This window comes from Parasteatoda tepidariorum, chromosome X1 (genome assembly GCF_043381705.1).
Source record: "Parasteatoda tepidariorum isolate YZ-2023 chromosome X1, CAS_Ptep_4.0, whole genome shotgun sequence".
Lineage (NCBI taxonomy): Eukaryota > Metazoa > Arthropoda > Arachnida > Araneae > Theridiidae > Parasteatoda > Parasteatoda tepidariorum.
This window is the reverse complement of record NC_092214.1, coordinates 73,515,537-73,540,331: the sequence shown is the minus strand read 5'-3', so window position 1 is coordinate 73,540,331 and position 24,795 is coordinate 73,515,537. Positions and strand designations below refer to the sequence as shown.

Sequence of the window (24,795 nt, the reverse complement as noted above, 5' to 3'; positions counted from 1 at the left end):
TTTTAATCTTTTTACAATGGATGGTTGTAGTATGGATAGTGCATTGGTTTTCAAGCATAAATTTACTCTTTGTCTATTTGAGAAACCAATAAAATGTGTGGCATGGCCTCTAGTGAATCGGAATAAAGGCACTAAGTGAATTTTTTTTTATAATTAACTAAAATGTTGTAAAAATTTTTTATTTTAATTTATTAAAAATGTATGCAAAACCTTATAAAATGATGTAAGCCTGCTGCCATATCCCTGGTAATGTTTAAAGGTTAGCTTAGCTGCAAACATAAATAGAATTTTCTGATGTGTAAATAGGAATAAGTCTAAAATTTTACTTTTATACATTAGAACTTTATAACTTCTAAATTCTTCATTCTACTCACTTTGTTTTGATCTGATTCAATTTAACTTAAAAAATACTCAAGGTAAAATGCTTTATTTGTCAATGTCAAACGGGTAAATAGAATAATTACAAAATTGTACTTTTTATTCATGAAAACTTTTACTACTTTTTAACTATTAGCCCTATTGATTTGGGTTTGGTTTCATTTGATTTAGCGTAAATGTACAACAGTAACGATATCTATTGTTTAGGATAAAAATGCCCCTTCTGATTTAACCCCCTCAGTAAATTAACTGGAATTTTCAGAAGTCATTTCCTTTCTTTGTTCTCTATAGGGAGTGAATTCTTTGATAAGATATTATCTGTAGTCAACCTGCACTTTTTTGTTTTAGTTACATTTCTGCAGATTATTTTTTAGTTCGAAATTCAAAATATCTTTGTGAGCATAAAAGGAGCAATTTTTCCCTAAATCCTAATGGTAAATATTTATCTTACCCTTAAAAACATCAAAAAAAATTTTTTTTACTCATTTTCAGTCAATGAAACTTAAATAAAATTATTAAAGATGCAAAATAATTTAAATAGTTTTCTCATTGTAGTTTGATTTTTTTTTCTTAGTTTTTCTTTACGGAATTTCCTAAATCTAGTTTAATAAATCTGATTTAAAACAAGATTTATGTTTAATAAAAAAGGGTTGTGCTTGCTTTGCTTCTCAAATTTCTTGATATGCCTATTGTACTGACAAAAAAAAGTAGAAAATATCATGTAATATTCAGTTCCTTTTTTTATTCCAAGTTTGATGCAACAGGTTTTTATTTTGAATGAATTATCAATAAATAAATTTTTTCTGCCATATTTTGCCTTATATAATTATCACTATTACTAGCAGATATGATAAAATAAGATAATTGTTCTGGTTTAAAAAAATTTTAAACACAATTATGAAATTGCTTTATATTTCTTGATTTTTTTTTTCATTTAAGTTTTAATTTCTTTATAATCAATAGGAAATGTTAATTATAAGGTATATAAATATTTACACATTATAAGCTACATAATTTTATAAGGCATATTACAAACCTTGAACAAAATAGTTAAATATCTTCCCAAAAATGCACACTTAAAAGTTAGTCTTAAAAAAAAATCTAGTAGAATGTGAAAGATTAAATTTGCGTCTGATTATCTGGCAGCAATACTTTCTCATAAATTTGTTAATAGCTAGTTTTCTATGTTTTCCTGTCTGTTAAAAATAAAATTATCCATTTCATCTCTTTTTTTTTTCTAGATGTAAAGAAGCAATAAATAAATAGAAAACTTTTTCCATTTTAGGGGCCTTATCAAAAGCTGAAATGGTTGCTTATGAAGCTTTACAATATTTGCCAACCGAAGCATCATTGTATTTCAACTTAGCTAACACTCTTGGAAAAGCTGGAAAGTACACAGAGTCTGAAAAGTATTTTTTAAAAGCCTTGCAATTAAATGAGAACAATCCGACATATCATATAAATTTAGGTATAGTATTACTTTCCTTACTTATTTTTAACTATTTTTTTTAGGAAGGAGAGATAAAAATTTATCTTGCGTAATTTATTTTTGAGCTTTTTTTATAATATTTTCGTTACATTTTTGAAGTTACTTTTTGTTACAAGAAGAAATATTGAAATTATGCAGTTTTATTTTTTAAATAAGTTATTTTCAGTTTAAAATAAAATTTGAAAATCTGAATCTCTGTAATGCGCTGTCACATGCATGAGTTATAAGAGCTAGTTTTTGTTCATTATTTATTTTACTGGTAAAATTATTATAATTGGTTTCATTCAATAATTTAATAATATGAGATAAAAACAAGAATTCATAATTTTTGAAACATTCTTCTGTTTTACAACTACTTAGCTTTATGTTGAACTCCCTGGATTAAGGCTTTGGTTTAATGTAGCATTGATTGAATGTATTTTTGTAGTCTTTATAGAAATTGAACTTTAATGCAAGCTAGAATCTCTTATTAATAAACCAGAAAAGTCTATGCTCAGTTGGATGATTAATACAACTATCTGCCATTTGATCTGAAAATCATGGTATATGCATGCAGTGTTGTTTTCAGATTTTAATTGAGTATTAATCCTAGACTATTGCCAATAGCTCCTTTAACATTATTACTTTGATTTTTCCAAAACAGAATTGTTCTCAACAAACTTTCCTAACAAAATTGGAAATTTGTAATTTTGGCTATATTTTATATTGTAAAAACACTGCTATAAAGTACTGGTACAAACATTCTGATTCTGTTAAAAAAATTACCAATATTATTCAAACATGTACATGAACACTTAAAAAATAATTCCTGGCTTCTAAAATTACCTATTATTTTGTAGAAAATGTCATTGCAGATTTCAAAATAATAGGGGAAAATCAAATTATTTATCAATATAGTTAGTAGTGTAACTCTGAGCAGTTTTCAGATAGCTTAAATTTACATATGTAGTAATTTCTGGTATTTAAGCTGCAGTCTGTCTGTGTTTAAAAGTTCAATTCTCACGCTATGCAGCCTATTTGAAGAATTCATTTACAGTAATTTCTGTAAATAGGCTACACCGCCGTACTGGCCGCACCCGCAAAAAACATCACTAAAAATTTAAATTTTAATCTTATAGGCCGCACTTTTTTCGATCGATCATCGATTTTCATCAAATATCACATGCGTGAAAATACACATAAAAAATAATAATTTTTAAAACATAAACTCTATACTTAGAAAACAGTTATTGATAAAAAAAATTTATGCATACTCATTATATTATCATCATTTTTATGCATACTTATCATAAAAAGAAAGAATTGAGAATGATACTTACTTACAGAAGAAACATGTATAACCAATTAAAATCATAAGTTGAGGATGTGCCTGATAAAAAAGAAACTAATCACAAAATAAATCAGCATTTATTTAGACTTTTCAAATATTTTTGAGCATATATCTATTCAAAACCATCGAAATCTGATTCTTCACTGCCTGAAATTTGGCACTTAATCTGATCTTTTTTTCTTAGAAGACATTTTTATTAATAGGAGGGGGAAAAAATCAGTAAAATTCTCTTTTTATTTGAATTTTATTCTGTTGAAGTAAGTAACTTTATTTTATCTTTTAAAAGTTAAAAAAAAAAAAACATGAAAAAAAATCTGTATCAAAGGAAACATCTGTTTCTAAAGCAGTTTAAAATAAAGTCAAAGGGAAAAGTAAAAACATCTGCATTTCCAATGAACAAAATAAAGAAATGCAAGTTGGAAGAAACTGATGAATCAATCTTGACAGCTGTGCAAGTGCTCTACTCATTTCTCCCCACAATTCCCCCTCCAGTTTGACCATAAATTAGCCACACCCTTTTGAAATTGAAACTACCAAGTGGGATACAAAATGAATTCTATCCCTTTTGAGGCTTTTTTTATTCGATGTAAATCAATCTGTTTTGGTTTTTTATTAGTTATTAACTTTTTTTTTTGTTAATTGATAGCTAGTTTTTTTTAAAATCGTATTTAGTTGTTAGCTTGTTTTTTTTTAATCATTATTAGTTGTTAGCTTATGAAAAATATATATTGTTATTTCTATAATATAGATAATTATTTTAATTAATGAAATTTCTTAAGATGGGACATTTTTAAATTCACCTCCTCATAATCTACGATCAAAACTTAACTAAATACATTGTAATGAATTAATTTTCGGAAATTAACGGTTTAATTGAATTATCGTAATATATGGCGCCATATTGGAATTTCCGAAAGATATCCGAAATTCGGCAAATTCATTTAAAATAATAAGAAAGAAAAACTTTTTCAGAGTAAACATTACTAATTAGGTTCGTTATTTCGTAAAATTTTCGGTAAACATCTGTTTTTGAATAAATCCACCATGATCAAAAAATTCTCACGTGTGGATAAACAAATTCTATGTATAGGCCGCATCGGCGAAAGGCCGCGCATCGCGACAGCCAAACTTTTAAACACTTATAGGCCGCTGCCTATTTACCAAAAATTACTGTACCTCAAGCCACGCGTGATAATTTTGCGATCACAGTGGATTTATTTAAAATCAGATTTTTACAGAAAATTTTACGAACCAATTCCGTAATGTTTGCTCTGAAAACGTTTTTGTTTTTTTTTTTTAAATTAAAATATGGGGTGATGAAATATATATAATTTTTATTAAAATATGGGGTCAATTGACAAAAACCGTATGATGTCATCTACAAATGGGATTACAAATTCCAATTTGTAACTTAAGAATTAACTATTGGGTTGTTCGGAAAGTAATTTCGTTTTTTTTCGGGGGAAATGAAAGATAATTTTCGTATAATAAATAAATATATTTTATTAAATTATATATTGGCCATTCTGGTCCAACACCTTTTGCCATCTTTCTGGCAGTAGCAGGATTCCACGTTCATAAAATGTTTGGTCTTCACTGGCAAAAAACTGATCCAGGTGATTTCTGACTTCATTTGAAGTAAAGGTTTTACAGTCCAAAAAATTTTGCAGTCACCGGAACAAATAATAATCCGAAGACGCCAGACCTGGAGAATTGGTGGGTGTGGCAGTGTATCCCATTCAAGCTGTAAAAGCTTTTGTCAAGTGACCAAACTTGTATGAGGTCTCGCATTTTCTTGGTGGAGCCGTATACCTTTTCTGTTGATTAAATCTGGACTTTTCTGTTGAAGTGCATCATTCAGTTTGTCCAGCTGACGACAGTAGACTTCCTAATAAATTGTTTTGTTATCCGGTAAAAGCTAAAAAAAAAAAAAACTATTCTTTTAAGATCCCACCAAACAGACAGCATTACCTTTTTTTGATGGATATTGGCTTTCGAAATGCTTTGAGCTAGTTAATCTCTTTTGCTCCATGATCTCTTGAGTTTGACATTGTTATAGACAACCAATTTTTCGTCCCTAGTAATGATGCGCTTACATTTGAGAAGCGAATCACAGACGTCAATGCGACAACACAAATTTCTCTCCGTGAGAACATGGGGAATCCATATATCGAGCGTCGAGGTTGAACCCTGGCCTTTCAAGTGGTCATAAACAGTTGAATTCGATAAATTTAACCTCTCACCGATCCCACGTGTTGTTATTCGCCAATTTGCATCAACTAATGCCTTTATCAGCTTCAACCAGCCTTCCAGAACGTGGTGCATCTTCTACATCAAAATTGCTGGATCGAAATTTTGCAAACCAGTTCTGGCACTGGCGTACTGTCAACACATTTTCTCCATACGCATCGGTTAACTTCTTTCTGGCATGAACAGCATTTTTACCTTTTTTATAGTAAAAAAGTAAAATATGTCGAAAATGCTGCTTATTGCTCTCCATATTTAAAAGGGCACCAACCAAAAACTACTGCGTAGAATTAATTGAACTTTTTCACACACAAGCCTCGCTATATCAGCTCTCAAAACATATAATGATAATGCGGCTTAAGTGTAAAGTTGGAGTCGAAAAAATACAATTAAATCCTTCGTCAGAAAAACGAAATTACTTTCCAAACAACCCGATAGTATGCTATATTATTTACTCTTTTCTCCTCATTTATACTTTCTTTAAAAATAATTTATTTCTAAATTGACACAGAACTAAAAAATAAAATCTATTCTAAGTATTGATCCGAATATCCAATTGATCCAAAGCTGAGACGTTGCCTCTTTGTATGAAAAATGAATCCATAAATACAAATATTGACTTTTTTAACAGATTCTGACAATGAAAATGACAAAATTGATAATGTTAACTTAAAATTGGATCTAAATACATTGAATTATTTAAGTCTGAAGGATTTTAGTAAAGGATTTTTTAATGTTTATTGTATAATTATGTATTTTTTCATAAAAATAAGTTAATATAAAATTGTTTGTAATTTTTTTTAACATATATTACTTCCTATTCATTATTAAATGCTCATAATCTTTTTATTAAATGTTTCGTTTTTAAATGCAGATTAATTTATCACCTATTCCTACTTTACCCTTGTAGCACAGAACAATATGTCAGCTCAGATTATAAGCTGTCATTTTTTCTTCGCATCCAAAAATGGCACTAATGAATATATGAATATGCCAAAAAATATGATAAGTTGAAATTAAAAGAAGCAAATTTTATTTTGTAAAATTTAAATGTTAATGTTTTTATAAATTAAATTCCAAAATCAGAAAAACATTTTAATGTAGGCAAAAATCTGGTGTCCTAAATGATTCTTTTTTCTAAAGTCACTACAAAAAGAGTATATTTAAAGGGTGACTGTTTTGTCAACATCCGATTTCCTTTTAACATAGATATAAGTATTAACCATTAAAAATAATAAATCCTGACAAAACTATTTGTGTTTTTTTCTCAGAATAACAGTTACCTATTTTGTTGAAAATGCTGAATCTAAATCTGTGAAGAAAAAAAAAAAAAAAAAAAAAAAAAAAANAAAAAAAAAAAAAAAAAAAAAAAAAAAAAAACAGTAATGAAAGAATATCCATTTTTGTTTGTTTTAGTTACTTATCAAAATGTCAACCCTGAAATTTATAAAGAGACTCAAAACAATAGAAGCTATTTTATTAAACTTCCACAAAATTTAATATATCTTTTTAAAGCCTTATTTGTGAGAAAATGAGTTGCAAGTTAGGAAATAACTAAATTGTTAACGTTTTTTATATAGTTATGCCAAATCAATCTCTAGACTACTCTCACACTAAAGTTATATTATTGGATCATTAGTTAGTTTTTTTTTTTTTTTTTTGAAGAAAAAAGAATGTACATTTTTATAAAATTTGTAAATTATTTTCAACTTGCTTTTTTGAATCAATCGAGTGTGCAAGACTTTTTGGCTTGTATTGATGATGTAATTCTTTTTAAGGTGTACTTTACCATCGTTGGAAAAAATATCATCTTGCAGAGAAGTCTTACAAAAGAGCTCTTGAAATAAAACCAGACATGAAAAGTGCCAGTGACAATCTACGACTACTTCATAAAACTTTCAACTTTGTGTGATTGTTTCATTTGAACTGAAAATGCCATTGCGCTCCAGTTTTTTACATACCATATATGATCTGAGAAAAAGGGGCTCAAAAATTTTGCCTAATAAAATCATACTTGTTTTGTAATAAAAATACAGGTTTTGACAACAACCATTGGCGTCGTCAGATAAAATTTCTTGTGGGGGACCATACTTAGACTTTTATTTTTAGTTCATATATGTATATATATATATATACGTTCAAAATGTAGAGAAAACAAGGGAGAAATTACAGAACAATGAAAAATAATAAGAAATTGGAAGAAAAAAAAATCTGGAAAGAAAAGGACAAAAATTTTTAAAAAAATCCGGAAAAATAAAAGATAGTCTTTTCCTCAGCTCACACAATTATATCCACAAAAAAGAGTGCTTTCTAATATTGTATCAATAAGTTTTCTTAATTTTCTTCGTGTTTTTTGTATTTATTATGCTATATATATATAAATTGATAAAAGTAACTTTTTCTTAATGTAGATAAAACAGGAAAATATTATGTTTCACAATCCCATCAAGATCTTTTACTACAATTACTGAAATTCAATGCAAAGCATAATTATGAAAACTGAAACATCTTGATTCTATGATGTTGAGTGTTCCGTACTGTATGTCCTTATATATAATTTTGGAATCATCTTTAAGAATGCAGTTTAAAAAATATATACAAATTAGGGATCGCAAACTATCATTTAAGAGCGAGAAAAAACAATATGAAAATCTTAAGAATCACTATTAAGACATACGGAATCAAAGCTTTGATTGCCGAATTAAGTTTAGAGTGTCTTTCAATTCCTCTATGTTTTTTCAGCAACTACACATACATTTCTAATCTCATCTTCTCAATTGATGATTGATCATGTTTTGATTTTCTTTTTCCCAACTTCAGTATTAATTTGGGATCGTTTTTTTTCCCACTTCATTTGTGACAAGAACTCAAGAAATTTATCTAATAGTTTTTTCGGAACATCCTATACACAATTCTATTAAAGAGTACTATTAAGTGAGCAGAGAATTTCAAATCAATTGCAGTATCTCTAATAAAATAGAACATGAAGTACCGACTGAGTAAAAACTTTCAGACAAGAGAAAACATATAAGAAAATCAAAAAATACAATTTAAATTCATTTTATTTAGTTCTTAAAGTATATTATTAAGAAATAACTCGTCAAACAAGATTTATAATTAAATAGTTTTCAGAAAAAAATTTATGCTCACAATTAGTATTTTGGCCTGAGACCCTGAGTAAAAACTTTGAAATCTAGTAGCTTTTAGAAGTTAAAAAAAGAATACTATGACAACTACGAAGATTGTAAAAACACTTCTATTTGTAATTTTGCCATGCATTTTTGCTGTGTATTTTTTCAAAGTTTTAGTGCTTTTTGTGAAAATTGCCAGAGGTTAATTGATCATGAAAAACAGATAGATCTTTTTCTTCAATAAATATTCGGGCTATTGCGATGATAAAGATAGGTAGTTCAAGTTGAAAGACAATAATGGTAAGAAAGGATGCTGCGAGAAGAAACCACGTCCTCGTGTGATGAAAAACGAGATTACAATGGTATAAAACCAACACCTTATTTTGTCTGAAACGTCAAACGTTTACATAGTTTCTGCAATGAAAACTAAAATATTAAAAGTAATTCAGAAAAATGATTCTTACACAAGCTTCTCAATTTTTTTATATTTTTTACATTGACATCAAATGAAATACTAATTTTGTACCGTACCACTTTTTTCTGATAATTATAGAATTACAAATCCTGTTTGTTGCGTTACATCTTAACAATTTTAAAATTAATTATACGATAATATTTAAATCCTTTTTATTTTTCACATTTTTTTCTCTGGCCACAATTTTTATTCAAATTATAATTGTGCAAAAATTAAAATTATACACTTAGCATCTCCATTATGCAATTTTTAAAGACAGAAGAATAGCACTGGGGACTATGTATATATATAATTCAATTCAAATTGTAGCTTTACAGACATGCAAAATGTGTAGTAAAGGATTAAGTAGTTTTAAAATTGTTTTTAAGTTCTATAAAGCACACTTATAGTATGGCGGTGCAATAATATACAAACAATGCTTTTTCGACTAGGTATTGTTTTAAGAATTCTTTATTGAATCATTAAATTAAAATACCTAAAAAAAATTTTGATATTTTTTAAATTATTAAAAGATTTAGTCCCTGAGAGACTGTTGATTGATACAGTATTTATAACAATATTATATGATAAATAATTTTAAAAAAATTAAAACTTTGTAAACATTAAAACATATGAAGTATCATGTAACACATTTCATTTTAATGTATCACGTATGTCCTCCTTTTCAAATGTCCCAATAGAAAAATAAGCAGAATTTATTTCTTTAAATAAATTGAAGTAAAAGTAAAGTTACTTAAATTCAATAGGTACAGTGTCTTAGAAATATAGTTTTATTTTGAAAAGAACATTTTGTCTGTTAAAATTTTTGATGAGAATGACATAAGATTTATAAAAGCATAATATTTTGCCATGTAATCCTATGTGATAACAGAATCACGAATGAGATAAATTTTTTGGGACATATTTTATTATTTTAAATAGTAGTCGAACTTTTAAAGAAATATTAGATTAAATTCATAAAACGTTTCGATAAAAAAACAAACACACACACACTTTTTTTTACAATGGATTTGATTTAATCTGGACTGAGATGAAAGAAACAACATTAAAAGTAATACTGAAAGAACTATCTTAAACATTGGTTACAATAGAGATTATATTGATTAAATTAAATAAATTTATAAAACTCTATAAATTGCAACGAAAAAGGTGGAAAATTCAAGACTGTTAAAGCAGTTTTAAGTTTAGCGTTTTTCTCATCCTGTTCCGGTTTAACTGATATGGTTTTAAAAATCGAAAATGTTGTGTTTGAAAAGGAAACTAAAATTATTCTGTTGATTGACAGAATTAGTATTCATATTTTTAAGAAATGATCTATTAGAATAATTGTGGTCGGAATAATTTTAATGCATATTTTATTTAGTATATGTATCTTTTTATTTACAAGAAAAGAATCAGATAAGATGAGATATTTCGGTTTTTGTAGATCACCGGGTTCATTTTGGGAACCATAAAAACTTTACGTAAATTTACACAAAGAAATAAAGAAGACAATACATAGAACTCACATTTTTTTCCCTTTATCAGCAGTATTTATAATTTCAATATTGAAGTTCTAAAAAATAAATACTTTTAATTCAGAAAAAAATATTAGTTAAAAATGCCAAATTATAAAATTTTTAATTAGCAAAAAACAATTACTTTAAAAATCCCACATTATTTTTAAAAAAATAATAATAAATAAAAATTAAAGTACACTTAAAACACTCATACAATAAATTAGGTTTAACAAATTATCCCATTCTTTAAAAAAGAAAAGAAAGAAATTATTCGTTTTTATTACTGACCATAATAAATTCACATGAATTTTTTTTTTATGAAATTTCTACATTAAAAATATATTTTCATTCTTTTAACTAATTAAAATGTAAGCTGATATTAATTTTTTGTATTATGGCATAAATAATCAATATTTATATAAATTTGTTTATTAAGTTACATGTAAATTTATAATCGTAAACCTGATATTAAATTTCTGAATAAAAACAAATTTATGGAAAGGTCATAAAAATTCTAAGTTTTGATTTATAATTTTAAAAATTAATTCATGCACAAACAATGAACTAATGTAATACATAAATAAATATAGTATACAAACTATAAAACAATTAATATAATTCTTACAGTACATAAACATACAATTATAAATGTATTAAGTGATTTAATACAAACATTTGCTTACCTCCTCAGAAATGGATTTACTTAATGACTTCGTTGGTTAACAACGATAAATTTTATAAAAGAAACTAATAATTTAAGTTAAAACAATTAACGAAACAAAATGTAAAAGTAAACAAATATTGGATAATTTAAGTAAAGATAAGCTAAATAAGTGGCTAATTTAAGTAATTGAGCAATAGAACTGTAAGAGCTTTGTATATGAGATGATTTAGAATGATAATATATATATGAGAAATTCTCTTGAGAAAATCACCAAAAAAAAAAAAAAGCAAGAGGCTTCCCCCTACTTGAATCCCAAGCTTTTATACATCTGTTTTCCAAGAAAGATAATTGCCTATTTGAGACAATTTTTGAATAGATAGCCAAGAAAGTGATGGGTCTGTTGAGCCCAGGGCAATAAATACCATAGAGACAATTTCAAAATGCAAAGGCCATTTCCCCTTAAGCGTAAACTAAGGCGGCTATTTTTGAGGTATCGTATAACAACGTAGGTGTTTCAGAATCAATCTTTATCAGTTAACAGCCTGAAGAAAAGGAATGGAGTAAAGAGCGTTTTATTGCTTATTGAAGGAAAGGGTGACAGTGACAATTCTAGTAATTCTCTAAACACCTGTTTTATTTTCTTTATACAGTGCATTTTTTTATGTATTTTAGTTTTTACTAATTTTCCTTAAATTGTATAATATAATAAGTTGCACTATGTAAAAAAAAGAGAGTGAAAGTTATGGAAACAAAACAGAAATATTTTCTCAAAGTAATGGAGCCTGGCTTCCCAATTATTGGGGGAGTCCGGACCCCTATGGTTCCGGCACCAGTGACAACAACAAAGTCATTTTTTATTACTTTCAGAAAGTATGAAAATGTACTGCAGATATATTCCTGATAAAAAATCTTTTGTCATTAGTTGTTCTTGGTCCTGATAGTCCTTATTTTGTGTGTGTTCAAAACATCCCATTTTCTATAAATACAAGTACAGACTTGAACAATTAAAAGATTTAAATTTTCAATCCAACATCTTTTTATTTTAATTAAAAATCAAAAAATTTGATAGACCATTAATTATATACATGGTTCAGGCATATTTTACCTTACCTGCAGGATTCACTGTTTCAAACTTTTGGAAAACTCAAGGAATTTTAGGATAAAAAAAAAAAAACCTTTTTACTTTTAAGTTTTATGGTGGCAAATTAAGGGGTTACACAATTATTTAATATTTTCATCAAATGCATTATCAAATATTGTAAAGTTTAGTTTTGTAATTTCACAGTGTTTCATCTTTTTTGATTTTAAAAATATTTAATTATCCATTAAATTACTTTTGCACAAAAATGTGAATTGGAATATTCTCTTTTTGCTTTGATATTTTTAAACCCTACTTTAAAATCATTTGAATGAATTTTATTACAATTTTTATATTGGTATGAGGAAATATTAACTAATTTTATACTAAATTTTTTTTCTCAGCAACAATACAATGCAAATTTTCTAAATTAATCTCAAACCGTTATGAGTTGTTCAAGGTTACGTTGATAAAATCATATAGAAAACTTTCCGTTCTAAACGAAGTAATTCGGAAATTAAAAATTTATACTTTTTTGTTTCTCTTTTTGGTATGCCTACACTGTTCTACAAAAATGTTCCAATGTTTTAAAAAAATGCTGTACTGAGTTTGGTCATAAACATCCAAATTTGAATTTTTTTTTTTTTAGTTTTCAAAAATTACTAAAACAAAATACATAATAAAAGTTTAATGAAATGCCTTTATTATGTACTTTCATGTGCAGCATTGAGCAAATAACTGAAGCTTCTAATTGCAATTATAAAAACAGATTCAGAACAGCAATTATCCCTCTTACCAAAATTGCTGTAGATGGAAAACTAACTAAGCTACACTCAAGAAAACAGTATGTGCTTCAGCATTGAAACTAGCACAGACTGATGGTCAATTATTTTCTCTTACTAAGACAAACTCTTTTCAATGTTAAATTATAGAAAACAGCAGAGAAAATAAAATTTGAACTAAGCTTTGCAGAAAGGGTTGTCAGTGAAGGGTTAAAAAAAAAGTTTTAATAATTGCCATTTGTTTTTAATTGGATTCAATTGTCACCAATCGAAGAAATAATATTCAATTAATATTGAAACTGGATCTAATAGCTTTTAATCAGAAATTAATTTTTTTTAAATCAAAGAAGCATTTAAAATTATTTCTAAAGCAGCCTAACATTATTATGAAGACATAAATTATTGAACTATAGCTCAATTCACCATTCAAGTTCTATGAATATTGAGAATTGTCAGAAGATATAAAGAATTAATAAGTGTATACAAAAATAACCAAAAACATTAATACAACAAATCTCTATCATAAAAGATTTGATTTATAACAGCATTTCAAAGTACATAAGTGAATGACACCTCAATTAACCATTATAAAATTTCACATTTGTGAAATTATTTAATAAAGTTTTTGTTCTGAAATTTTTCAAGAGTTCTAAAAATTCTGAAACTAATCAGGTAGAATATGGACATCTCAGTTTTCTTAATTTTAGAATTGAGAACAAAAAAAAAAGTTTTTTTTTTTTTTTTGAATGTCNAAAATAAAAAAAAAAATTTTTTTTTTTTTTTTTTTTGCAGAATTAAGATTTTGTTTAAATCTGAAATTTTATTTTTATAGGATAGAAATCTTTACTGCCAGCAGTAAAGTGGGGCCCCTGAGCAGCTCTTACAAATAGAAATGTTCGAACACAACAAGTGATATTTTCAAACATTCTCTGCAGATTATCCACAAAATTTTTTTACTCACATTTGTTTAACTACTTAATTCTGCAGATAATCTGAAGTTTGCTGTATAATAGAAAAAATACTACATTAAACCATTTTTAAATGATAGAAATTTATATTTAAAAAGAATATATGTGATTTGAAAATGATAAAGATAAATTAAGACAAAAACTTTTAATGAAATAATTTAGCAAATTAAAAAACAAATTGTGTTTAAAATCTATATTGGAAAATGTTATGTTAGGGAAGAATTGTGATAAAAAATAATGAAGCTTAAATTGAAACTGTTTCAAACTTCATTTATTTAACTTTTTTTTTATAAACTAATAAAAAAAAATACTTGGTTCTAAAAAGGGTGTTTGTTCTTGAAAGTGATCTTTCTTAAGGTCATTCTTAACATATATCCAGTCACATGACGAAAATTCATCATTTGACAATTGCAGTAAATAAATATCAAAAAAGATTTTTGATATTTACTTTAGAATATTTACATTTGGGACAGTGTAAAAAATGCTGTATAAAATGTTTTCCAAAGACTTAGTGTTTTAAAAATATCTACTTTGAATTTTCAATTTTTCATAAGTAATAGTTATAATAATTTTTTTTTTAAATTCATGATTAAACTATAGGTCAATTCTTTTATTGATAATTAATGTTCAGAGATATAGTAAAAAATATATTTAATAAATAGGAACACAACTCTTAAAGGAAAAAAATACATGTATTATCAAAACATTCCCTCATCCAATGAACTGTCATCATTGTTCATCCATCTTTTCTAAACGTTCCAACAAAGTATTAGCCTGAAATTGAAATATACAATAATTTATATAAAATTGACAGATCCCCTAAAAAAAGTTTTATTTTAAAGAAAAGAAAATATCCTGCAAAAAAAAAAAAAAAGTTAGAAGAATTCAGAGACAATTTAAAAATCTGATTAAATTTTTATGAAACTTCATTCTCTTTACAAAACACATATTCCCACAAAATAATTATTCTAAGTTTTTCAACAGTTAAACACAATATATTACTTAGATATATTACTGCTACATCATTGATTTTTAACTTACACACATAGAACTTAAATCAGTAAAATAAAAATTTCATTTTATCTAAAACAGTAAATTATAGGTATAGATCTCCTCCCACCAGAAAGTCTGAGGCCATCTGTTGCTATAGAAACAAGAATGCCGTATTTCAGGGAGGGTAGCTTCACTCTAGGACTATCACACGACCGAAGAAAGAGATTCCCTTTCCCTCGCCGACCTAAGCCGAAACCACTCCAAAACAGTGACCCTGCACCCCTACTTGAAATAGTCATACCTCGTTACCATGGTCCGCCACAAGTCCAGACGAATGTCGGAAGGTGTTCTTATTTTAGACAAACTATACTTGTTAAGCATGTTTATTGAACAATTTGGGTGATCCTCTAGTTTGAACTGTCATCAACTGCCATTGAGGATACCTTTCATAAATGTAATATTCAAAACAATTTTAGTATAATTCAAGTAGATATTAAAATTTTAAAAAAAACTATTTAAAATTTTCAATTTCAGGAAATTTTTTTAAAAAAAGCGCTATGAAGCATACTACTGATTAAAAAGCTAATGCACCAGGAAAGCGAAAACACGGACGATCCAAAGCAATTTAGAATAGAAAAAACTACATTAAATTGCTCTTAATTAAAAGAAATTGCATTTATGTAATGTACAGGGGTGATTGTGAGCCAAAGTCAAAATTCCGGAAAATTTCTTGAGTTAATTAAAAAAAAAGGTTTAAATTGAAAAACATTTAAACAAGGTTTTTTTTCCTTTTTCTCAATATTTCTTAGTTTACTTAAAATATATTTAAAATTTTACACATACCAATACCATTTACACATACCTATGATGACCTGGAGAAGTAATTAAAATTTACAAATATGTCTTTCTTTCTTGAGTTTATGATTATAACAACTATTTACTGATATAAAAGTGAATATTAATCATGAATATAAACTTATAAAGTATCTCTCAGGCTCTCCCTGACAAACAAATAAAATAAACTGTGTTTTTAAGTTCCACCTTTGAAAATTTGATTTCCGGAAACTTCTGTGATCAATGATTTTTTGAAAAGCCTGAACCTTTGTTCTCCGGTAACTTCCGGATCACTGTTAGCAAAAATTCCGGAAATCCGGATTTTTTCCGGAGCACAATCAGCCCTAAATGTAATGAATAGTAAAATATGATGGAAACAAATAAAGCTTATAAAAAAAATACAAATTTATTAAACAAATTATAATCATTGGATAATTTGCAATAAAATTCTCAATTTTTTTAAACATTGGGAAAATTTCCAGTTAATGTACAATTTTAAAACATACTTAGCTTGTGCTTTATGATAGACATTTTCTTTACAATTTAATAATCTCTAAAAGATGCAAGTTTAAGGAATGAATATTCCATCACAAAAAAAACAGTCAGTTGTCCAGAAATCACTTTGAAGCTTGAAAAAAATCATAAGATTTCACTAGCTACATTTACTGATTACAACGCATTTCATACCAGGCCTAGTTTTTGCCTGATCAGATCAGGATCCCATACAAAAGAAAGATTTTCCCTGTTGAATTCATAATAAAGATGAGTCAGCATAATAATTAAGTTTCAGTAATGAAATTGTTTAATACTATTAAATAAATCAAGTTGCCACACTCCATTTCAAATGGAGCGTGTCAAAAAAATTTTTTTTTAAAAAACCTGATTGCTGCTGTGCCAGACTTTTATGAAATTTTTTTGTGAACAAGTACATAATGAGAATTATTTTTTATTTTGTTAAATTGAGTCATATCTCATAAATTCCCTCATCATCACAATTTAGGTTTAAAAAAAATTGAGATAATTAATTAAGTCTTTTTCAGCATGTACATTTTCACAAAAAAAATTCATAAAAATCTGTGTTTTGACCCAATAGCCATTTTATATCAGAAGTCACCTTGCCTGCTACAAAAATGTGACAAGAACTAAGTGTGTAAGTTACTTAGTAAACAATGGGCAAAAAAAGAATTATCATAAAAACCCTAAATAGAAAATCTACCCAAACTAGAAAAATGTAACATAAAATTGCACATTTACGTTTCTGTATTTAATGTTACTGCGCCTAATTTCCTTTGATGTACTTGTTAATTTTAAGAAACTGCATGTAAAAGAAATTGCTTGTGTATGCAAGAATGAATGGATGATATTGATGTGGTTAGAACGATCCTTTAAGCTGAGAGTCATTTTTGCTTAAATATGAAAATGGGATTCTGGCACACGTAAATGGAGCATTTAAATAGAAAATGTAAAAAATATATTTAGTAATTTTCTAAAATTTAGTTGAAAACATGTTTTATTAAAAAAAAAAACTTTTTTTATTTAAAAAAACTCTTTTTTAACTAATTGGGAGCTGTTGTTTTGATAAAATTGTTGTTTCAATATTATTTGTTTCAATACTATACAAATGTAAAAGCTATGTTATTTACAGTTGCTCTGTGTTATAACATATTATAATTTCATAGTTAACGTTTCTTTGTATGGGGGATCATAATTAAAATTACTTTCCATTGAGAATTGCATTCATAGCAAAACATTACTTATTTTATCGTGTTTTCCTTTATTCAAATTTTGATTTGTTTGACATAAATGTTCTTGAATTTTATAAAACCTAAATTCTCATAATTAGTTGATTAATAAAAGAGTACTTACTGTCATGAACCAATAAGAATCAGGTCTGAATATTAGTCTACTTAAAAAACCCATTTCATCTACAGAAGATATAACATGTAAATGCAAGTGAGCAATACTATTGAAAGGTGGCAAATGAAAACCAAACCTAAAACGAACAATAATGAGAATAAACTTGAAGGAAACTGTTACTTCTAAAAAGAATTATTAACCAATACATCTGGTCACATAATTTAATACAAAATGGCCACAACCAGAGATTTCTCTGCCCCTTAAAACAGGCAGAAAACAATATAGACAGAGTGTATCCAATTGTAGTCTTTACAGAATAACGGCTACATCCACATTTTGAGGGATAGAAATCTAAATGCACTGAAAAAAAGTGTGATTATTAAGAAAAGTGCCTTTTTGTATCCGATATATTTTAAAACATCATTTGCACAAATTAATTGACATAATTAAGCTTATTAAAGGCTAACCTCAGAAAAATCCATCGTAATGAAAATAAAAATTGTAGAAGTGTACAATAATTATTAATTTATAAATATTATTCAAAAACTGAAAAGAAGCTTCCCCCTTTAAATAATCGTATTGAAAATTTATAGAAATCAAAACTATCAATTTTAAAAACCAGAAAGATTTTCTGAATGTGTTACTACTACTAAACTTTTTTCAAAAAGAGTTAACATTTATAGCTGTCTATGAACTCCTACTCCCTTTTCGTAAATACAAGCTTGTTTTTAATGTCAAAATTGACCATCTTAACATATCCAATAAAAACTTAATTTAGATTTGAAATCATCTGGCTACATTTTTTGAAATGGAGCTAACAAAAGGAAACTTATACTTTATTTAGACACAAATGTACTATCACTTATTTCATAAAGGCACTCTCCTATCATGGGAATATATAAAATTAAGCATCATTGAATAACTTAATTTAAACAGAAGAAAAAGAATTGATCATTTAGATAATGTTTGGATGATATAAATTGTTTTGTATATTATGGTTGAGGGATATTATGCATATCTTGTCTCAAAATCACATACTACATTTTTCTCAGTAGAATTGTTTTTCTTTCAAAAATCTATTCATACCAAAAACATAAAGGTTCACTACATAAAGATGGTGTAAGAATTCAACTTAATGGCACACATACTTAAATATTATCTACTTTATAACTTTATTTAAAAAAATTAATTTAACAGTATAAGAAAGTAGTTAAATAATTTATAATTTAGATAAGGGTGTAAAATTAGGCTAATTTTGAGAAAATTTTAAAAGATTAGAAAAATTAAGATACCTCTTTAAATGCCCAAATGTATATCATGCATTCTGTTGGCAGTTATATGCCTTTCTTAATAATTATAAATCTCTATAAGTTTCTTCTAATATTTCAGACTAATAAAAACCTAACCTAATCTTTATTTGTTTTATAACTTCATTTATTTTTAATATTTAATAGTGTTAAAAAAGTAGTTAAATAGCTTATAATTTAAGGATACAAAATTCAAGTAATTTGTGAATTTTAATTCCAAATCTTTTTATAGAAATTAAGTTAGCTCTTCAAATGTCAAAATATAAATCAAAGATGCAGTTGTTAGGTATATGCCTCCTTAATAACTATAAATCTTAGCCTACCATAATAATTCTGATAAAAAAAATTTCATAAATAATCATAGATTTAAATTCAGTTAAGTTAAAAACAAATAAAGAAATTTAAAAAAATTAGCAGATAGAATTGGTTATTTTTTATTATTTGTTTCATTTACGAGGTTCACAAAGTATTGTGTATATTTTATCTCTTTCAAAAATTGGGCATCTGAGACTTGGGGAAAAGAATCTTAATCTAAGAAAATTTTAAGATTTGGTGCAAAAATAAGATTTCATCATTCACTAGAAAAACTATAAAAAATATTACCTAACATTTTCAATACTTGCAGATTCTTTTTCTAAAATACTTTGACCAATTTCTACCATCTTCTTAACTATAATATAAAACATACCCTTATATAAGATACTTCTTGATAATCACCATTGCAAAGATATAAACTGAAGTTTGCCTTAACTTAAAAAAAGGTGTGTTTTTATTATTATTACTTTTACCTAGATCGAACTTTTTTTCATAAGCTACAATTTTTATTTTATATTGTTTGAAACCTTATTTTTCACGGTGGTAAGAATGATTTTTGAAAATTTTAAGAACCATGAAAGTGACAGTATTTCTTCTTTCCTTTAAAGCTACTTTTTTGACAAAAAAAAAACTCTAAAAAAAGAAATATCCAATTAGTTGTTAACGAAAATAATTAAAATCCTAGTTTATAAGTTAATTATTTTGGTGATGTGTTTGAAAATTTAATATTTCTAAGGGTGACATTATTGTAAAGAAATGCTAGAAACTAGTGCTAAAGACATACTCACACAGGATAAACTTTTAAATATTTGTTACACTGTTTAGACAAAATGAAAATTAATGGCACAAAAATTAGATTACAAATACTTTACATTTTCATAAAACTGCGGCTTTTTACACATTTATATTTTGAGCTATTTCATAATCAGCATAAAGAGGTTAAAGATGGGTAAAACTTATTCAATAATAATGAATAACTATTTCAAACTCACAACAGCTATTAAAATAGCACATATTTTGGTAAAAAAGCATTTTCTCATATGAAAATTCCTTAAAAAAAAGGCTTAAATAAAAAAAAATGAACAAAAAAAGCAAATATTTATTTTTTCATTTCCATTTTAGTTAAGTAATTTTTTCATATTTAAGAAGCAGGATAACGAAGTTTAAATTGGTATCAAAATAATATAAAACTGCCAGTAATACAAAAATTATCATGACCATATTTAAACAATATTTAAAAACTAAGTTAAGAACAATTCTTTTAAAATAAAAATAAGATAAAAAAAAATATACCTATTAAAATATCTTTCTTCTTTAATGATGAAACATTTTTCATATGCATCCTTGGTATGACTAGATAGTGATGTTTAGTGGCAGGCCTAATATCCTTAAATGCAATAAACTCATCATCCTATAAAGAATTTACGATTTTTGATGCACAAGTTTTTCTAATTATGTTACAAATAATGGAAGTTCAAAGTTAGAAAATTTTCAAATTTGGATAATTATCTCCAGAAATACTGGACAGATTACAATAACATTTAGTTTGAAAATAGGCTGATGTAATACAAAAATAATAAAAATCATTCAACAGTTTTAATACAGTAGAGCGCCGATTATCCGAACCCTTATTATTCGAACGTCCAATTATCCGAACTATGTCTGAATTTTTTTTTAAAGTTTAGAATATTTTTTAACTTATCAACAATTTTTCTAAATTTCTGAACCAGTAGATCTTTTGGATGAAAAGATGCCAGGTTGTGCAGAAGAAGAAATAGAAGACTGGTGTCGAGACACTGAAAACGTCCGGGAATTTCAAATGATGATGAAATTATTGCTGAAATTTTAAATGAAAATCGGAACTCCACAAACGAAGAGGAAGACGTAGGCGATCAAGTTCAAGATAGTGGACCTTCTCATACAGAAGTATGCAATTTGTTAGATATTGCAATGAATTGGCTAGAACGCCAAAATTATGTTGATCCAGTTCAGTTGATTTATTTAAAAACAAAAAGGGATATGGCTGCTCGAAAAGAGCATCTTCTTTGAAACAAAAGTCTTTGCTGGATTTCTTTTGCAATGGAAAATAAATGTCAGTAATTGACAAAAAATTTAAAAAGCTGAAATATGATAAAAAAAATCAAAATGAAAAAAAAGTTTTAAAAAAATAAATACAAAATGCTTAAAAATTCAATTTTTTTTTTTTTAAAGAACTATTTTAGACCACAGAGCTATTTTAGCCTCTGCCAGTCCTAAATCTGGAAAAAGTGTGAAGGGAAGGTAGTGCATAAATAATAATCATTTAAACTAGATTTTAAGCAACTTTCCAATTATCCGAACTTTTCATTATCCGAACCACGTTCGGTCCCGAGCAGTTCGGATAATCGGCGCTCTACTGTACTTATAATATTAACGGGATGGATCTAATGCATAGATTCCCTATCTTTTTCAATTGCTCACCTCCTCTTTGTAAGTAATATTTCGACACTCCCTAATTTTTTTAAATCACATTTCTTTCCCTTTTGTTATGATACACCTTTAACTTCGTTTTTATTGAAAAGTTTTACTAACCTATAAATTTAGATTTTAACTTTTATTTAGCCAATTGTTTTTAAAGTAGCCCTCACATAAAAACTATTATTGTTTGCTTTGATGTCTCATCTTTCAATTTAAATTTAACAATCAGCAAAATATAATGAATTTAAATATCAAACAACATACTTTTTATAGATCTGGAGAAATTAATGAATATAATTAAGTAAAACTGAGATCTTTCAATGTTTCCAGTACATAGGCGTGCCACAAGCTTATTCTAAGGGGAAATTCCCAGTTTACTGAATGAAATTTCAACTTTGGTCAAATAAGTATGAAATTCAATAGCTTCAATAAAAAAAATTATTTTGTAGCTAATATTTTTACAATATGTTAATTTTTTTCTCTGTGCAGAAGTTCAAAATTACGATGGCATATCTTTAGCTCATTATCAGGAACATTTCACAGACAGTCGCCAATAGCTCATTGTGCAGCTCTAGGGTGGCGTACATAAATAAAGTACTACTTTTACTCCACCAATATATTACAAAATTAGCAATTTTATACTTAATTATTCTAGCCAAGGAGCCACAATTGGTCAATGAGTAAATCACTGAACAGTTGTTAAAAACTGGGGTTTGATCCCCAGAGTTGGCTTGAAGCCAATCCCTCATCAGATAGATAGGTACCAGATTGTCTGAGAAGTAAACTCTACCTGTGCGCAATGCTAACCACATTGCAATGCCACAATTAGCAATTGTCATGCTAGCAATAACAGAAGTCAGGAGAATAGTTTAATTTGACATAGAAAAATCATGGACTAAAAAATAATGAAGATTAGTCTAATGTAAAGTAATCAATATTATATTTAAAAATGGCTTACTTCATAGAATAAAGTTGTATTTTGAAGGTGACAAAATGTACAGTTTTCATTTGCTGTAACCATTTTCAAGTAATTCTAAAAATAAATAAGTTTTTCAGTACAAAATTTCAAAAAAAGAAAGAAAGTATATCATAACAAAGAACGATTTAATGAGTTGTAAGTATCCAGTGTCGAATGATGCATGTATAGACAATAAATTGCATGGCTTAGACAATGGCATAAATTGCAATTTTAAGTAACACAACATAGTATAAAATACACCACTTACATATATATATTTTTAATTAAAACACTATCTCTAAGGTAAACAGAAATATATTAAAGATGTCTTTATAATATTTTCTGTACAAATCAAAAAGTTAGCTATTTCTTTCAGAAGACATGGCAGCATTGTATTGCTTCAAGGGGATTGCTCGTTTAATACATAAAAATGTATGGTTTTATTTATAAATAAGACAAAAATTATATTTTTTCTATTACTTATCTACATGCAGTCAAATTTGTAAGATTACTCAGTTATTCTTAAAATTATGGTTATTATGAGTGCTTTAGAAAAAAAGTTCTTTCCTTCACTTTGAAGAGAAAATATTGTTCAATGGGTCTGTTCTGCGACATGGAGCTTTTGGAGCCCGCTTCAAATTTCTGAAACTTTATTGTTTAACGGTTGTTAATCATTTAACAATTGATGAATAATTCATTTATCAATATTTTAAATATCTTTTAAAAGTTAAAAATCTTAAAGAATAATAAAATACAATTCACACATTTTACAAACTTCGAGAACATTCCTACTGACTGTGGTTTGATCATTTTACTTTAAATACACAAATTTTCAATTTCAAAATACATGATTTATATAAATTTTTAATTTGATGAATAATTGCCAAAAAAGTATTGTCCAGCATTGGAAAATATTTGGTTTTAAAGCAAAAAGTTTGTTTTTAAACATTTAAATTTGACACAAAGTTGTCTATTTATTTTTTTAAAAAAATACAAACACAAAAAGAACAACTGCAACCTTCTCTTATGATGAAAATCTATTAAACTTTTCAGTTTGCTTTCGAATGGCATTGTCAGGACAATCTGTAGTGGGCTCCAAAAGCTCTGTGTTGGAAAACTGACCAATATACATTTATAGATTAGTTACATTAAAAATATTGCTATTTCCTAATATGTAGATATCTCCCTCGATGCTTTGTTATTGTAACAAATATTAAATTATAAATAAACAGCAAACTATTAATTAGCCCTTTATTATTCATTCATTTCTTTCTAGATCATTCTATCATTTAAAATAAGCCTTTTAATAAAACTGCATAAAAAATGTTAACTAATAATGCAACTTTTATACATTTTTCTGTATGTGAACCAAGTAGTATATAAAAATTACCTTTATAAATAATAAACCCCATAAAAAATGCAAACTCTATGAGCTAAATTAAATAAGAATACTGAAACATAGTTATAATTTCAAAATTTTACATTTATTTAATAAAATAAAATAAAACTTAATGCGATAAGAGCTTAAAAATAAATTTTAATAACAATTGAAATTTTGGCATAACTCTTTTCGCATTAACTTTGATAGTAGTAAAAAGAAAGAAGGCAGTAGTGAAGTCTTATCTTCAGAAAATAATAAAAAATACAAATAATTCTGAAGATAAAAATTTATATATACATGTATATAAACTTCAAGTAAAACGAAGAACAAATTAAAAGTTCAGAAACAAAACCTAAGCAGTTTGTTTTCAGAACATCAAAAATGTGAAATTTAATTTAGATTCACTTGACAATTTTGAGCTTCAAAATAGTCAACAACTAATAAATAATATTTATATAAAATTATATTATCGTAAATTATTCTAAAAACAGTACAAGATTTTAGAAGGAAACATCTCTAAATTAAAATATATTCCTTCTAAATTGAAAGTGGGCGATAATCTGAGGATTGTAGAAAAGTGCGACGAGCACTGTACGTTAGCTTATAGCTCATGCGCAAATCATAGAAAGTAAAAATAAATTAACGGGTTCCG

At 26.6% G+C, this 24,795-nt stretch overlaps 2 protein-coding genes across 7 annotated transcripts in view; one reads left to right on the top strand and one right to left on the bottom strand.

The window, feature by feature from the left end:
- Window positions 1-7,493, top strand: part of LOC107447251 (Transmembrane O-mannosyltransferase targeting cadherins 4) — a 55,890-nt gene extending 48,397 nt beyond the window's left edge. For all 6 annotated transcript variants that reach the window (XR_006226715.2, XR_011638238.1, XM_016062119.4 and 3 more), the window contains 2 exons: window positions 1,664-1,846; window positions 7,223-7,493. Coding sequence is in view for 4 of the 6 variants with exons in the window: in XM_016062119.4 (XP_015917605.1) it covers window positions 1,664-1,846; window positions 7,223-7,356 (317 nt within the window). In the remaining 2 variants the exon portion in view is untranslated. The remainder of the gene's footprint in view (window positions 1-1,663; window positions 1,847-7,222) is intronic.
- Window positions 7,494-14,630: 7,137 nt separating this feature from the next.
- Window positions 14,631-24,176, bottom strand: LOC107448814 (adenosine 5'-monophosphoramidase HINT3). The gene is made up of 6 exons (XM_016064162.4): window positions 24,153-24,176; window positions 22,763-22,837; window positions 20,641-20,758; window positions 19,636-19,702; window positions 17,735-17,861; window positions 14,631-14,815 (listed from the first exon to the last, which is right to left on the bottom strand). Exons 2-6 carry the CDS (start codon window positions 22,823-22,825, stop codon window positions 14,771-14,773), a joined length of 420 nt encoding a protein of 139 aa, XP_015919648.2. The 5' UTR covers window positions 22,826-22,837; window positions 24,153-24,176; the 3' UTR covers window positions 14,631-14,770.
- Between the last annotated feature and the right edge of the window lie 619 nt (window positions 24,177-24,795).

Bases quoted from the DNA above. Each gene is read 5' to 3' on its own strand.
- LOC107448814 (XM_016064162.4), bottom strand. From the start codon at position 22,825: ATGGTTACAGCAAATGAAAACTGTACATTTTGTCACCTTCAAAATACA. The intron at 20,759-22,762 runs GTAAGCCATTTT...AATTCTTTATAG, and splicing joins ATACAACTTTATTCTATGAA to GATGATGAGTTTATTGCATT. The intron at 17,862-19,635 runs GTAATATTTTTT...TGTTCGTTTTAG, and splicing joins GCAAGTATTGAAAATGTTAG to GTTTGGTTTTCATTTGCCAC.